Source organism: Pelecanus crispus, chromosome 6, assembly GCF_030463565.1.
Source record: "Pelecanus crispus isolate bPelCri1 chromosome 6, bPelCri1.pri, whole genome shotgun sequence".
Classification (NCBI taxonomy): domain Eukaryota; kingdom Metazoa; phylum Chordata; class Aves; order Pelecaniformes; family Pelecanidae; genus Pelecanus; species Pelecanus crispus.
The window spans coordinates 14,640,637-14,656,227 of NC_134648.1; the positions used below are offsets into that span (position 1 = coordinate 14,640,637).

A 15,591-nucleotide genomic window follows, 5' to 3' on the forward strand; every position below is an offset into this window, starting at 1 on the left:
TAAAATGAATATAGATGAGCCATCTCAGTTCTACTAGATGTAGTTATCAGCTTACTTTCTGACAAACTAAGCAAATACAGGCTACATGGGATGGAGGCTACAGATCCTGAAGTATACCCCTCCTCCTTGGCCCTACAGATCTAGAGGTTGTTTTGGGGTGGGTTTTCTTTCCCCAGAACAGCACTAGTACAGCATTACAAGTGCAGTTCTGGGTATTCATTTGAGCCTCATGCATTTTTATTTCAGCTTTACAATCTTCAAAATGATTTTGCAGAAAAGAAATACACTTCCTAATGCTATTTGCAAGCAGGAAACTAAGGATATAGTCATGCTGAACACAAGGCTTAGATCAGTCTGTTGAATAGTCCTGCCTAATCCGGAATCTGTAACAGAATAGGTCCAAGTGGAACTTCCTCTCAAAACTGGAGAGAAAGTAAGCATTTCTAAGACACCCCATCAGAAAAATTCTCAAAGTCATCACAGTCTAATGACACTATAATATTACAGCAGACTAAGAAAATTAAAGAGGATAGGCCAGAACCACAATTTTGATTATTGCATTGCTCAAGAGATAATCAAGAAAGAGTATTTAAAATTTTTAGGGGGCGCAGGGGTAGGGGGAAAAGATCAAATGGGAGGAAAAGACTACATACTACTAAGCTATGTATGACCAGGCAAAGTTCAGAGGGGCAGCTGATATATGTGGCCACCACTTACAGACGAGCACGAGACCAAACGTGAGGAAAGATTTTGCTATCTGACAATAGGGCACAATGCACAATGGCAGTCTTGAAAAAATTAGTTACAGATGAAATATGTGACCAACCACCCAGCAGCAAAATACAGACATAAGCATAGTGAGTCAGCTCTCCAAAACATTATTTAGGTATTTGACCATAAACTACATGAATCCTCAGTAACTGGATCTTGCAGGAAAATAATCTAATTGTATTTATACACATCATGTTCCTCTCTGCATGTATTTATACATGCGAACATTTTGCTGTGAAAAGTTTTTCAGCAGATGTTATTTCCTCTTGGTTCTTTTACACTAACTTGCAAGTACAGAAAAGAATGATTAACTGATTATTTACAGAGAGTCTTTACTGCACCTAGGACACCATGAAAAGACAGATTTCTAAATTATTTGAAAATAACTATTATAATAAATTAAGAATTTCTTCATAGGACATTTGCAAACTAAGAAAGAAACTAGGAAGAAAAGTATCATACATCAGAGAGAACTAATTGAGCTCAGTGGCTGAATGGCAAACGAGATTATGTATCAGGAAAGGAATATAGCATAGAAAACAAGTATTTCTGTCCCTACGTTACAAATGAGGAACTGCAGGATACAAAAATTCTTGTTCTCATTTTATAAAGCATTTAAGACACAAATTCAACATATGAAGTCAGACATAGTGCTCACAGACTAAGTTTTAAGAATATGTTTAAGCCCTTTGCAGGTCAGATCCAAATTGTTGACCGAGGTCAGGCAGGAGGTGTCTGGAAGAGAAAATCTCAAGCCACATTTTCTGACCTCTGTTACATACAGCAAGGGTCCTACAACAAGTATGTCCTTTCTCTACAAACATGCTGACAGCAAATGCAGGCACACTAGAAAATTTTCTTTTTTTTTTTAAATGTGCCTTCAAAGGCAAGATCCCTGGAAGTGTTCAAATAATGGGTAGATGTGGCACTTCGGGACATGGTTTAGTCTAGTCTACCCTTGATTGGCTTAGAGTAGACTTGGTAGTGTAGGTTAATGGTTGGACTGGATGATCTTAAAGGTCTTTTCCAACCTAAATGATTCTATGATTCTATACCAGGTTAGATAAGCCACTGGTCTGATGCAGAATTCATATCCACATGGATAACACTCAAGGGTGCAGCCCGCAGCAATGCTGCAATTGCAGTTGCTCTTAAAGAACACTGCAGAGCAGTTCTCCCTCCAACATAACCCTTCAAAGGCCAGCTGGCCTGCTCCGAGGTCAAAGACAGGGATTCTGTCCTCAGAGAAATCTGTTCTTATTGGACTGACACTAGAACAAATAGAGTTTCTGTCCTTTAAAGAACATGGCTTAAAGCAAACCCTGCTTCTGGTTTTAGTGTCTCAAGTGACCTACATTTTAAATTAAAAAGACAAAACAAGAGTTGATTATATTTTTTTTAAATCTGCTTTTATCACAAAGTGTGACCACTGAGTATAATAACATTTACTTCCAGAACAGTGGTACAAGAAAGTAGTATTGCACAAATCAGTAAGTGAAAAAGGTTCTTTCTCAGAATGATTGCTTAGGAAGCTCTAATAAAATGGCCAGAAAGGAAGCTCTAATAAAATGGCTAGAATGAAATACCATGAAATTACATCTTCTAGAAATTTAGAACTCCATTGTTTTAAAAAAAATAAAATATATCTGTATATATATTTCTCTATATCTATCTATCTATATCTCACTCTTGGGTGAAGCTCTCCTCAACAGGAATTTACTGAAAAAGCAGAATGTTTAAAGGGGTCAAAAGCATTTTTTTGTCTGTTTTTTAAGGACTGAATAACCTTAAGTATATTGTAGCTGTCAATATTTTGTAAGACATTTCCCAGCATATGCCTGTTCTCATAGGGGTTGCGTATCCACTGATACGGGCTCAAGTAACTGCAAAAGCACAAAGGGATTTATTTATAGGGAAAGGGGGCAAATAGAAATTTTTTTAGGAAAGGACCTCTGGAGGCGATTTAGTCCAAACGTCCATCAAAAGAAGGACTATTGCTAACAGCAGATCAGGTCACCAAAAGCAAGTGCTTGAGCACCAAGCTCTACACACTTTGATGAAATCTAGAAAACTGCAGCAGGAACTGTTCTTTCATAAATCTTTATCCTGAGGAGGCAAAATGACTTCTTCACAATAAAGTTTATGCGTTGCCAAAGCACAGCCTGAAAGGGTTGTCAGATCTAGAAATAACAGGGCTTTTCTTGGTGGAAACTCACTTATTGTTCCTCCTACCCTTTCTCTTTAACGCCCAGGGAAGCTGAGATAAATCTACTCTACATGAACTTCCCTCCCCCCGTCAGAAAGGAAGTGTTACAGTGAGAAATGCTTCTTATCCAACAAATGGTGCTGCTTTCTTTGTCAGCCAGCATTAATGTAGTTGCTTGTTACATATAAAAATGGGACAGGATGCACAAATCAAAACAGACAGACAGGCGTGAAAGAGAGAAAAGAAACACGGAAGAAGCAAACCAAATCAAAACATAAAATAGCCATCCTGGCAGAAAAAGTGCTGTGTGTCAGAGCAGCTCATCTGCTTTCTGACTCTCATAAAGACAGCGGGGAATACCCAGCATACTATATACATTTAATGTACAACCTAAGAGAAAAATTGCTGGGAAGGTATTGTTTATTTGAACATTTTAAACACATCCAGATTCCTGATTTCAGTGACAAAAATCTTCATTTACATTGCCCATGGCAGTGAGTGAACCAGAGCAGTGCAAAGCACGATTTTCCTAGAATGTACTTACATGCTATATGTGCAAGAGTGCTAGGAAAAAAACCCAAAACCAACCAACAAACCACCACCAACAACTTTTCACAGAATGATTCCTGAATTTTCATATCAGATTTCACTTTGAATTAACTCCTGGCTTTGCATGGTTTTCTGGGGTTTTTTAAGGGTTCTATTTTATCTTCCTGATTTGTTTTTGCCCCATTCATTGCACAAAGCCACAAAAGCACTTTATGCGGTATATTTATTAATTTCTTCACAAACCTATACTGGGGGAAAAAAACCCAACCAAACAAAAAAACCCACACCACTATGTACCTGTAATACTTCCAGGAATCTCAATTTTTAAAGAATCATCAAGGCATTTGATACCTAAAGATGCTCTGGTTTTGTATTTGTAATACTATGCAGGGTGCCTACTTTTCATAGGTTCCTACTGCAACTGTTTTCACTTGTTTGCATTATTTTTCTGCTGAACCATCTAGCAGTACTGTACACCAGGATCACTAATATCCTTAATCACCCCTTACTAGCATCACAAGTTAAACCAGAATTTGATCCACTGTCTCCACTGGAAAGACAACCATTTTACATATTCATTTGTTACATTTTGGGGTTTTTTCAATACTTAATATTATGTCAAACAATAAACTGGGAGACCAAAGCTTTCAGAAATACCAGTTTAATGAACTAAGCTACTACAAAATGTCATCAATTTACTGCATTTGCAGGATTTGTCCCACAAAAAATGATGTTTCTTTTTAAAAATAGGCACAGTATATACTGGATACTGCCATTAAGAATGAAATACCAGTAACAATCACAGATTTAGAAAAAATTGCTGAATCCCATACTACCCATCACAGAATTACAAAATGTACTGACCCCTAACTTGAGAGGCACAATCAGCTCTACATGAGCAATTAGCCACATTCCTTTTCTTGCCTTCTGTCAGCGTAACCTCATTAAACCTATTATTTCCTTCGCATTTGTCTTTAGCACATTGTTCTGATCATAGTTTCATCATACTTTGAGCCACTTAAAAAAGCATTACACATCAAAGACCAGAGTACAATCATTACACTACAGCTTCAGGAGCTATTCATGTATAATTCAACAATTTTTGCTCTGAATTAGCTTATTATTCATAGAGTCTGGTCTAAAGGTTGTTTTTTCTTAAAGCACAAAGAACTTGGCTATGCTTAGAAAGGTAATGCTTACTATAGCTAAATACTAACAGAAACCTTCAAAATGCTATTATAGCATGTAAAGTGCATTCACCCCTCAGCATTCATCCTGCTCGTTTACAGGACATACAAAGATTACAGTCAGAGTAGTCAGAGCAGAGACAAAACCTGAAGCAGTTGCAAAGCTAAAAGCAGAACCTAAAACTTCCAAGATTTGGTCTAATTACCAATGAACTTCCTCCAACAAAATCTCTTATGCCACAAAATGGTATAAAACCATTTAACCTTCATCCATTTTCATTAGTTAGATCTGAAGTTATTAGCAAATCCATTCAATATATTACAAAATCTTTTAAGACTCACACTTGCTCCTAAAAGTAACTGAAAAATTGACACAAGTTGCACTACAGGGTTCTGCTACCACTTGCAGTTTCTTCATTCCTAAGTAACACATACGAGCCATGTCTGTAGTGGACTGATCAGTAAAATCCCTCTGGAATTTTAAAGTCACATTCCGTTTTACTTTTTCATCCAGTTACAAAACATTTTGCAGCTTCGATAAGGATGCAAGACTGGACCCCTGCAAACACTCCAAGTTTACAACACTATTAAAGGTAATCTAGATATGATTCCAAGGGTGAAATTATACATGAATAAACAGTTAAATACCAGTGTGCAGAAAAAGTAGATGAGCTGGATGAGAAGGTGCTACATGTATGCTCCGAACATACTTTAACTGACAGCGATATTTGTTACGTGAGATGTGTTACCAATCATCAACATAAACTTCAGGAGAGGAGGTACTCAAAATTTTCTTTAGTAGGACTGATGAATAACACCTCCACTCTATGGAAACATACATAAGATGCAACAGATGGGCAAATGCTGAAGGCCAGGGCAGACCACACATAGCATAGCAGGATGAGCAATAAGAATTGCAGCAGAAGCAGAGGTTTCTATAGCTAACAATATTAGTTTCCAACACACAGAGCAGTATCAGCATGCAAAAGTTCTCAGTCTACATAAAGTGACATTACTTTTACTAACACAACTTGCTTCTGCTAAAATATGCCAACATTTGCCTTTTTGGGGAATGTTTCAGAAAATGAATAAAAATATTATTGGCATATGAGAAAAATACTAGGTGAACCTGCTGTGAGATAATAAAACACTGTGCAACTCTTTCATAGTAAGCACACACTGCTAATGGAGTAACTTGTCCACATCTAGCAGGTGAGTTGACAGCGAGCTATCCAGCGTGCACGTGGACAGCGTCTGCAGAATAGCCCTGGAAATCACACGCTCAAACGATATACTGTTTCTTGCTATGTGCCTCACTAGGCCTGCAGCTAGGATTTTGTTCACGGAATATTTTGGCCAAGAGCTCATCAGAAAACTGCCTAAAAAACGTGTGAATGTATACACACATTGGTGTTATACAATGCAGATTTGTCCAATCAAACTTACTGTAACTGACCAGCACAATATCTTAAGTTCTGAACATAGTACAGACATAGACACCCCATAAAGGCAAAACAGGCATTATATGAGATGAAACAGAGCCTCAAGATTATGCAGTAACCACGATTCAAGTATTAGCCTGCACAATGCTCAGTTACAGCCTAAAACAGGTTTTCTTTTAAATTAGTAAAAGAATTTTTACTCTTCAGCAAGATGTAGTTCAAAATAAAATCTGGCATCTGTATTACTATGCTGGAGTGGCATTACTTTTTACATTAAATTGAGAAACGTTAGCTTCCTGCTCACTTATTTCACCAACAATTTTTACATTCGGTTAATTTTACCTTTGACTTTTACTTACTATTTTAAGCCTAGGTATTGACACACACCATCTTTTTTTCAAATATATGAATAAAGTCTCTACCTGAGGGCTAGACTCTAAAGCCTGTCTAACCTAGGGCTTTCTTTGCAGCCAGAGCGACTACAGACATAGAGACGCTGTAGATTCAGATCTCAAGAATTAAGTGCGATATGTAAAGGATGTGTAAAGAATCTTGATAAGGTAGGCTCGAGTCCTCCAAAATCCCTGTAGATAAGCTCCAATACTCTGACCTCAATAATTACCCTTATGAGTCATTGCTATCTTTAGACTTGTCAAGGATATACACTATTTTCTTACTTAAGCAATCATGGGGAGACTGTTGGACATACACAAGACAGGAATACAGTACAGTCCAGGCAGGATAGCATTACAGTGGCCTTATCCAAGAACTGTGAATTATTGGAAAAGTATTTATTAATGTCATTAGTCATTCGCCATCAAATAAAAAGAAACTGTATGTGGTTCAAAAAACCTCTTTTGCGAGTGTGTGTGTATATATATAAAATTTGAATACCTCTAACGTAGCTCGTTACTTCTTCCATCTAGTCTATTAGCTCAAATAGTAAATCTAATAATGGCAATGACATTTCTACATACCCTTTTGTCATTATCAATAGTGTATTTTTTTTGTCTACCTAATCTTACCGAAAGCCATTGCAGAAAATTTTTCATACAAACACCTCCCATATGTCGACCAGGTGGGGTACAGTAACACTGACATAACAACTTGAAGAACCCCTCTGAGGATGTTATCTCAGTTTTGTTGAATTGATTTTCAAAATGCCCACTTAACCTCTAATTTGTATAGTTTAAACCTCAGTAAGAGGCTGGACAGAAATGACTGCAATTTAAGGCTGTTTCTCCAAATTACATTACAAGCAGATAGTCTAAAAAACCACATTGGTGTAAGATGGTTCTCATTTCTTTAACACTGCAGGAAAACACCAGCATCTTTCCATCACTACTTTTTTCCTCCTCTGCAGTTTGAACAAACACTCCTTTGGAAAAGACTCAGTTTACAAATTTTAGCCCTCCTTCACTCTGAGGTTGTACATGCTGAGACAAGACCAAGTCACTCACATCTTCCAATCTCATCAAAATGTCAAGAAATTACTTTTAGGCAATTTTCAGAAATTCAAAGAAATAAAAAAAAAAAGAAAAAGAAGTATTTGGCAGTCAATTCAACATGTAACATTCAGCCGCATGCAGCTAACCTTTGTGTTTCCCTTTTTTCTCTTTTCTGGTGCTGCCAGTCTGACAGCTCGCAGCTGCTGCCTTGGTTTTTTTAGTTGGTTTCGGAGCTTGGGCATCCACTACCACCTTTACATCTTCCTGTTCGGCCTCCTGCACTGCTTGAGAGATTCAGGGTACCCACCAAAAAGAAAAACAGAGAGAGAGAAGAGAGAAACAGAGAGAGACACAAGAGAATGAATTGAGAACTCTCAATGTGAAGGCATAAAAGAACAGACATAACAGAGTTTGTTTGGCATTTCAGACAATTCATGCAGAGAGGAGAGTCAAAGAAACCAGAATTTGCAAAGCTACAGTAAAAACCTGAAAGCGTTAGGTTAGCTGGGATGTATTTCCTAACTTTTTTTCCCTCTTTCCAATAATATATCAGCTCCTAACTTTCAGGCCAAAAGTGACATCAGAAAATTAATGTGTTGCTGAGCTATTGTAGGAAGCACTTTTCCTCAGAGTAAAAGCTCTGCCAGACTGATCATCAACAGTGGCCGCATGAAGGCAGAAAAATTTTATTTAGACTTCGTAGTGCATATGCTTAAAGCTACATCCTAACCCCGTAAACAAGGAATCATCAGAAGGTTATTTTCCAAACACATCTTGCACAATTGTATGTATCACAGTATGGTGAGTAGAATGGCCATGCATGTTATGGTGAAACTATACCCAAGCTGAAATTAAAACTCCTCCTACTTTGTAACATACACAAATTAATTAATTCCTTACAAATCTCAACATAATATGCATGGCATAAACGGTGAATGTCAGCATAATTCATGCAATGCTAGTTGTTTTCAAAGTAAAAAGAGGCTTTATGATTTTCATGACACACTTTGAGGTCAATATTTGAATCTGTGAAAGCAACACACAGAGTAACTCTCTCTTCTGGCCAGGCCAAGCCTTGAAGTGAAATAACATTGGGTTTACAAAGGCATAAAAGCAATTACCTTTGTGAAATACATAAAGGAATCATCAAACTTTACACCCCAAACAAAACAACCTGTAGGTGGGCACTAAGAGATTTTGGAGCCAGCTGCTGGTCACTGTTAATTGCTGAGCCCCACTGGCTTCATGTGGTGATAGTGTTTTATCTCAGAGGAGTATCACCCTGGCACTTGGGGTCTCCCACCTCCCCTTTCTTTTTCCCAAAACTAAAGTACTTTCTTTAAAAGGATAAAAAAAGTCCACTAAGGAACCTTAGTGGAAAGAACTGCTTGCCCATAAAATTACTTTTAAAATATGCCAACAAACTTCATAAACCCCCAAAAGACCAAATGATGCTCAACAACATGTGGACTGCCAGTAATCTGTCTTTGAAGGGGGAAATTCTCCCTAGGCTTCTGGTCTGTGAGGCAGCTTTCCTGTTCACCAAATCCTTCATGTGCATGAATAGCAATAGAAACACCAAGGAGATTCTCAGAGGAGTAAGATGAAACAGATTTAGCCATGTCTGTGTAAACCGTAGCTTACAAACTCACAGCTACCCTCCCCAGCACAGCAATCTTGTTATGAATAGCATTACATTCACAACACGATGAGCATCTGAGGCACTCAATAAACACACAGTCCTTTTCTCATTATGCAGAGCAAGAGTTCAAGTTTTATAGACGATATACATTAAATTAGTAGAGGAGTGACTAAAAGCCCGAAGAAACAGCTTGCCACTGCCCAACTCTTCATTCCTGTCTTTATCATACACTAATCACAAGATTGCAGTCCCTTTGCTGACTGTAAAGGAGCACTGGAAATTAGTAAGACATAACCAAAGGAGTGAGTGCACAGGACACAGGCCAAAATGGCACATAAAAGGCAGTACACTGGGTCCTATTTCCATGGGCACGGCAGCCTCAGACTAAGTAGGGAACCAAAGAGTCCCTGCTCCACAGTCTCTATATACGTGTGATTTGCCAAGCCAGCAATTTGTCCTGTATTTGTAGCTCAGTCTCTCTTTAAGAACTAGGGTGTGTTCTTTTAAATGTTTTAAAGATGGTAATCCACATTATAATTAAATCCAGTACTTTAAAAATTACCTATATTAAACGACCAGACAGTTCTCTAAATCCTTTTAAATATGGCCACATTCATTCACTCAGATTAAGCATCGTTCACTTGGTCCAAAGCAAAGATTAATCAGCAAAGGATGAAACATTCTGACGTTGTTAATTGAAAAGTTACTTATCTTCACTACCTTGTCAGCCATCCTTTGATCTAACAAGTAAAAGCCTGAAGCTTTTTGAATTACTTTTGTCTCATAACTTTCAGCAAGAGATATCTGATTGTAAATGCAGTGGCGGAGCTCCAAAGGACAGAGCAGGAAGTATTGCCATTGCTTTACTCCATAAGGCAGAGAACAAGACTTCAGTCCAGCAGCCCTTCTGAGCGTATACTATCACTGCTGTCTATGGTAAAGAGGACTTTCAGACATAAGTGATGGAGGCCGCAAAATAAGATTTAAACCATAAATGTGCAGATACTGCAGCTGAGTTTGTGCAAGGAATTGGCACAGAATTTCCTGTTTCTGAAGGATGCTTTTCTGAGCTTTAACATTACATTTAAAGCACTACCTCTAAAATAAATCCAAATCAAATCCCAAAATACCATCTCTACTACAAAACCCCACCATCTTATTCATAGCTATTAGCTATTCAGCAAATAGCAAACTTTGGCTAAGTCTCATCTGCTCATTAATGTTTTCTCTTGTGACTGCAGATATCAAAGAAATTATGTAGTTTTACAACTGACTGTACAAATCCAGTTTAGGACAGCACCGACTTCCAGGGGACTTGGCTACATACTCGCAGTTAAGCACAGGTCTTCTCCTGCCCATAAGCACTAACCTGCCCAAATACCTCACGTGTCAGTGCTGCCCACTGAAGTGTGCTGGGAAGTGACATTTATGAGGCACAGCAGTTCCTGTCAATAGGGCCAGTTGAGAGTTTGATCCTTGCAGAAGAGTGGGCAATGGGCTATTTCTGAAGCCTGCCAACCTACAGAGAGAGATCAGTGGACCTGCCTTGCTCAGTGGGTCCAACAGATTTAGATGCGGAGCAAAGTAAAAAAATAAAAAGTGTTCTCTTTCCAGTGCTTTCTCCTGCCTGAAGAGTTGTAAGAACAACCATTTCTAATACCGTCTGTACTCACTCTGCAGCCGGTCATTAGCATGTGAAGCTTTGAACTTACTGAACCAGCACTCCTTCTAGTCTGTCTTTGCAGAGATGAAGGGATAATTGAGTAATTCATAGAGGCAATGGTTATCCTGAAACATGTCGTCAGGGGATCAAATGTCCTCCCCTCTACCCTCTGCTACATCTTTGGATCACTAAGTAACAGTCTGACAAGAATTTCCCTTCTCAGCAGGATGGGAACCTTGAGACAAACTCTAACCTCCTTTTCCACAGACTCTAGATAGCCCCATAAAGCAATTTACAGTTCCCTGCAAGAAAGCCTGAATAAGGAAAATGAGATAAACTGGCCTCCCTAGATAATATTCACTGACATGACAATATGATTACGTACTTAGCTGGATGTTAAAAAGTTAAAAACAATGATAGCAGCAGCACAGGACAAATAAATTAAGAACCTTAAATGCAGCTATACAGGGATGGAGTTTCAAAGACTGTCACTCAAAAATGCATTAATTTCAATAGAAAAAGAAATTTAGGCAACTTTAAAAATCCGTATTCATAGTTATCTTAACCAATAGATTTCTTTTGAAAATCTAGCCCAACACACCATGTGCCCCATCCCAAATTATTAAAATCTTCACTTAAAAAAACCCCACAGATTTTCCTTTTCTATTAGCATTATTTGTTTGTAATATAATTTGCATTTAGATGAGACAAAAATGGAGGAGCATGTGTTGTTGTGAGACAGAATTCCAAACAGCAAATAACGCTGAACTCTCAGATCTGGTGTTGCCTTCTCATTTGGATTCATAAATTGTAAGAAATAGTTTTGAGATAAATGGCAAGCTTTCAAATAAAACAATGACATGATTTTAATTTTAGTGTTATTCATCCACGTTCATTAAATCAAGTACTGACTACTAACCTCAATACAGTATTATAAAAAAATACTTTTGGGGACACAGAAAAGAGCACAGATTGCAATATTAATTCAGGATCTGAGCTGAAAAGAAAAGAGGAACAACAAACAAATAGTCTATTAACATAATATAACATGAGTGTAGAAGGACTTGCATCAAAGCAGAGAAGGGCAGTGTCCCGGCTTTCCGTTGCATCACCAATGGTCTAACTGCTAAAACTGGGAACAAGAAGCCTCTCCCATGAACCAGTTCTGCGTTGGACAACACTGCATGTTAGAGGGATAAAGCTACAATGCACAATCAAACAAAAGGATGCAATTTGTGAGTGAATAATCTGTGATGCAGATAACACAGAATTGAAAAAAATATTGAAAGATAGTTATCCACATATATTCCAGTGAATGAAAATGAAAAGCATGTTTTTCCATCTGGCCTTCATGATGAGATGTTCACAGAGGAAATTAGTTTCCAAGTAGCATGCAATGAAAATGCAGGGTGGTTTTTTTGTTTTTTTTTATTTGCATGACCTTTTTTTTTTTATGAGTGCTTGTACATTCTTATGATCTTAGAGGAAGAAACAAACAAAAAAAAAGGATCTGTGAATCATAACTTAGCAATCCCTAGCTCTATCACATAAAAATGCCATGTGCTAAAAAAAGTGGTTTTGATCAGTACATTATGCGAAGAATGAAGCAAGTGAAAAATCATAGAAAGATTTTTTTAAATGGATACATTAAAAATTTGTGCAGCCTGTCTGGAAAACACCTTAATAAGAAAGAGGCTGAGCCAGAGGATGAGGTATGTGATGCAAATCATGAGCTCAACTGTATAAGGCAAATATTAATTCTATTTACCTATGTCCTCTCAACAGCAAAAGTGAAATCCAGCGAGTATCATGCAAAGAAAGATAAACCACAGTTCAGTCAGGGTGTACCTTAACAAATCAATGCAAATTGGTTGTCCTTTTCTTACTGTTGCCTGAGATGCTCTTGTGTTTCACTATAAGAATGGCTTGCTATTTTACTTTGTAAAGTTCTAGCCTCAGTGAAACTTGCTGCTTATTTGGGCTGCTGTTCATTATTGCTTTATTTGATCAACTTAGATGCTGAACTGGTCTAGCATTTCTACAATCATCTAAAAGATACTGGATTATATGAGAAGCATTCTGAGGATGGGCAAACCCAGTCTATTTTCTATTTTTATTAGTTTTATATAAACAATAAAATTAGTTAAATACAAGGGCTTGAATTAGGGCAAGGACTCTGGTATGTTAGGTACTATTTAATCACATACCAAGATGTGATTTCTACTTCAAAATGCTTATAATCAAAGGCATTAACCCTGCAACTAATAATTTACAGTCAGATTCCAGAGTCCCAGAAAATCATATTGCCCATAAATTCCCTCTGGCTCCTTGCAGTTCACATATCTAACACTGGTGTGTTGATCAGGCTGATTTTACAAAGGTGAAAATACGCATAAGAGAAACTGAATGTGAACAGGCTCAGAAAAAAAGGAACAAGTGTACCTGAGAACGTGGTGCTGCTTAAGGACATTATCAAAAGCTCATTGCTGTAAGATTTCCTCAGAAAGAACAAAGGAAGGAATTAAACAAAAGATTCTTCTTAACCCCCATATATCTGCTGTCTGGCCCCGGGGAAGGTGGAAAGAAAAGGGAGCATGTGAAACAGAGAGTTAATAGCAATGAATTAGACTCTTTGGGAAAGCGGACAACTGATAAGGAAAGATAAAAATATCCATGAAAAACCTATGCCAGGAAGATTAGGGACAGTAAGAAATTACATAATTATTTTGTGTATCAGGGCCCTGAGGGCATGAATAGGCTTTAATTGCCCTGACAAGCCTCCCTGGGGGCTTCTACCCCCACCCTGCCCATGGGCCACGGGCTCTATTTCAGCTCAGCCTGGGGCTATGCTGTAGGCGTGCTGCTTCCCAGCCCTGCCTCCTGGGAGGACCCTGGCACTACGCTGTAGGTAGCTCATCAGCAAAATGGACCCCTCCTATGTACCCTGCAGCCCTGTCTCCTGGCCCCATCTCCCTTCCGCCCTGACTGCCACCCCGGAGGGCCCTGGCCCCAGTTCATCCCGTGCCACGTCTGGGACTTCTGAGGATCCCGTTAGCAGCGGCCAGCTCTGCCCACCATGTTCAAAGCCTGTGGGATGGCACCCCATCTGCAAGGGCATTGCCCGTGCTGGGGTCACCCTCACCTCCTGGCCCCTGCTGCTCCCCAGCACTGAGACTGTCAGAGGACAGAAAATAATGGCTAGTTGTGAAGTGGTAACTGACAGTAAATATACTTTAAAGCAAAGAGAAGGGAGTTTTTCAAGCAGCTGTGAGCAATTGCCTCTAAACTTCCTTCTCAAATCTTTCAGTACCAAGAACCGCAAAAAGACCTCTAAACCACTTGCTACCTGCTGCTCTCTGATGGTTGCAGCAGGGTTAGTTTGTTTATTTTGGAAATGTACTAGTGCAGTAAGGACTGCTGATAAATCAAAAAGATGCTTTAAAGGATAAAGGTGAAGAGCCTGCGGCTGAAAGGGAGATTTCAGAAGATATGCTTATTGAAAGTTAAGTATTTTGCCCTCATGATACTTGGAGTGCTGCCTGATCTCTCAGTATTAATAGTCTGGTGCACAGAATATTCCTTGCTATCTTCAAAAAATAAACTAATACCTTCTCATTTCAAGGTCGGTGGAAAACAGGGATTGCGAGACACTGTTTTGATGAACACGCAAATATATGGGTTTTTAAATGAATGGTTAACTGATGTCATCCTGTAAAGTTGGCAGCTTGATAGTCATCAGAAAACTCTCTCTCATCATTCATGGTAAAGGAGCAGAACGACACGTCAAATTTAACAATCTAGAGCTATGACTTGTCATCAGAAGTCTGTTCAACACACCACACAACCATTGCATCTAGATGTGCTGCCAAATGTCAAAGGAGAGAAGTAAGAAAGTAATTTTGCCTTTCTGCACATGGTTAATCTAAATCTCTAAATTGGAAGTTGCCATGAAAATTACTCTGAGAGTACCTAATTGAAAACATTTTTAACTTCAAGTCTTTGGAAAAAAAAAAAAAAAGCCGCAGCTGCAACAAAGTATGGTAATATTAATGAAAGCATATCTGGCACTCATACAAATCACTGCCTTCCTCAGTGCTGTGAAAAGAAAAATCACTCCCCAATGGAAATTCACCATTTTCACAGAAGTAAAATTACTATTCTCATTTTTTTGCAAAAACGGGCCTTCATCATTTGCATTAAATGTAATTAAATAATGTAATTAAATTGTTGCAGTAACTAGTGTATCTCTGCATGCTACTTGGCTCCAGGAACACTCCGTATGTATTTGCAATCCAGATTGAAAAGAACTGTACTCATAATAGACTTTTGCAATGTCATATCAGGCTAAAATGTTTGTTCAGGTTTTCAACAAATTTCACAAAATAAGCGGTGCAGAGATACATGAAAACAAACCAGCAGATATGACTGTGAGGCAATACAGAATGGCAAGCAAAATTTAATAAAAACTTTAAACAAACAGGTAGCAATATGTCCTCATGAAGGACACCGAATTGAAAATAAACGAGAACACAAGAAAGAGAACACAAAGCAATTTGTAAGTGATCTCTCCTACACAGAAGGATTAAATTTATTCCAGTGAATAATTTTTTTTTTTGTCTTTTATATACAAGTAAACTTAATAGTAATACAAAATGTTGTTATTGGTTCTTATTATGCTATTTA

At 38.2% G+C, this 15,591-nt stretch overlaps 1 protein-coding gene across 1 annotated transcript in view; it reads right to left on the minus strand.

The window, feature by feature from the left end:
- Positions 1–15,591, minus strand: part of TUB (TUB bipartite transcription factor) — a 155,712-nt gene that overhangs the window by 19,050 nt on the left and 121,071 nt on the right. Inside the window, exon 4 of the mRNA XM_075712646.1 lies at positions 7,750–7,887. Coding sequence (XP_075568761.1) covers positions 7,750–7,887 — 138 coding nt within the window. The remainder of the gene's footprint in view (positions 1–7,749; positions 7,888–15,591) is intronic.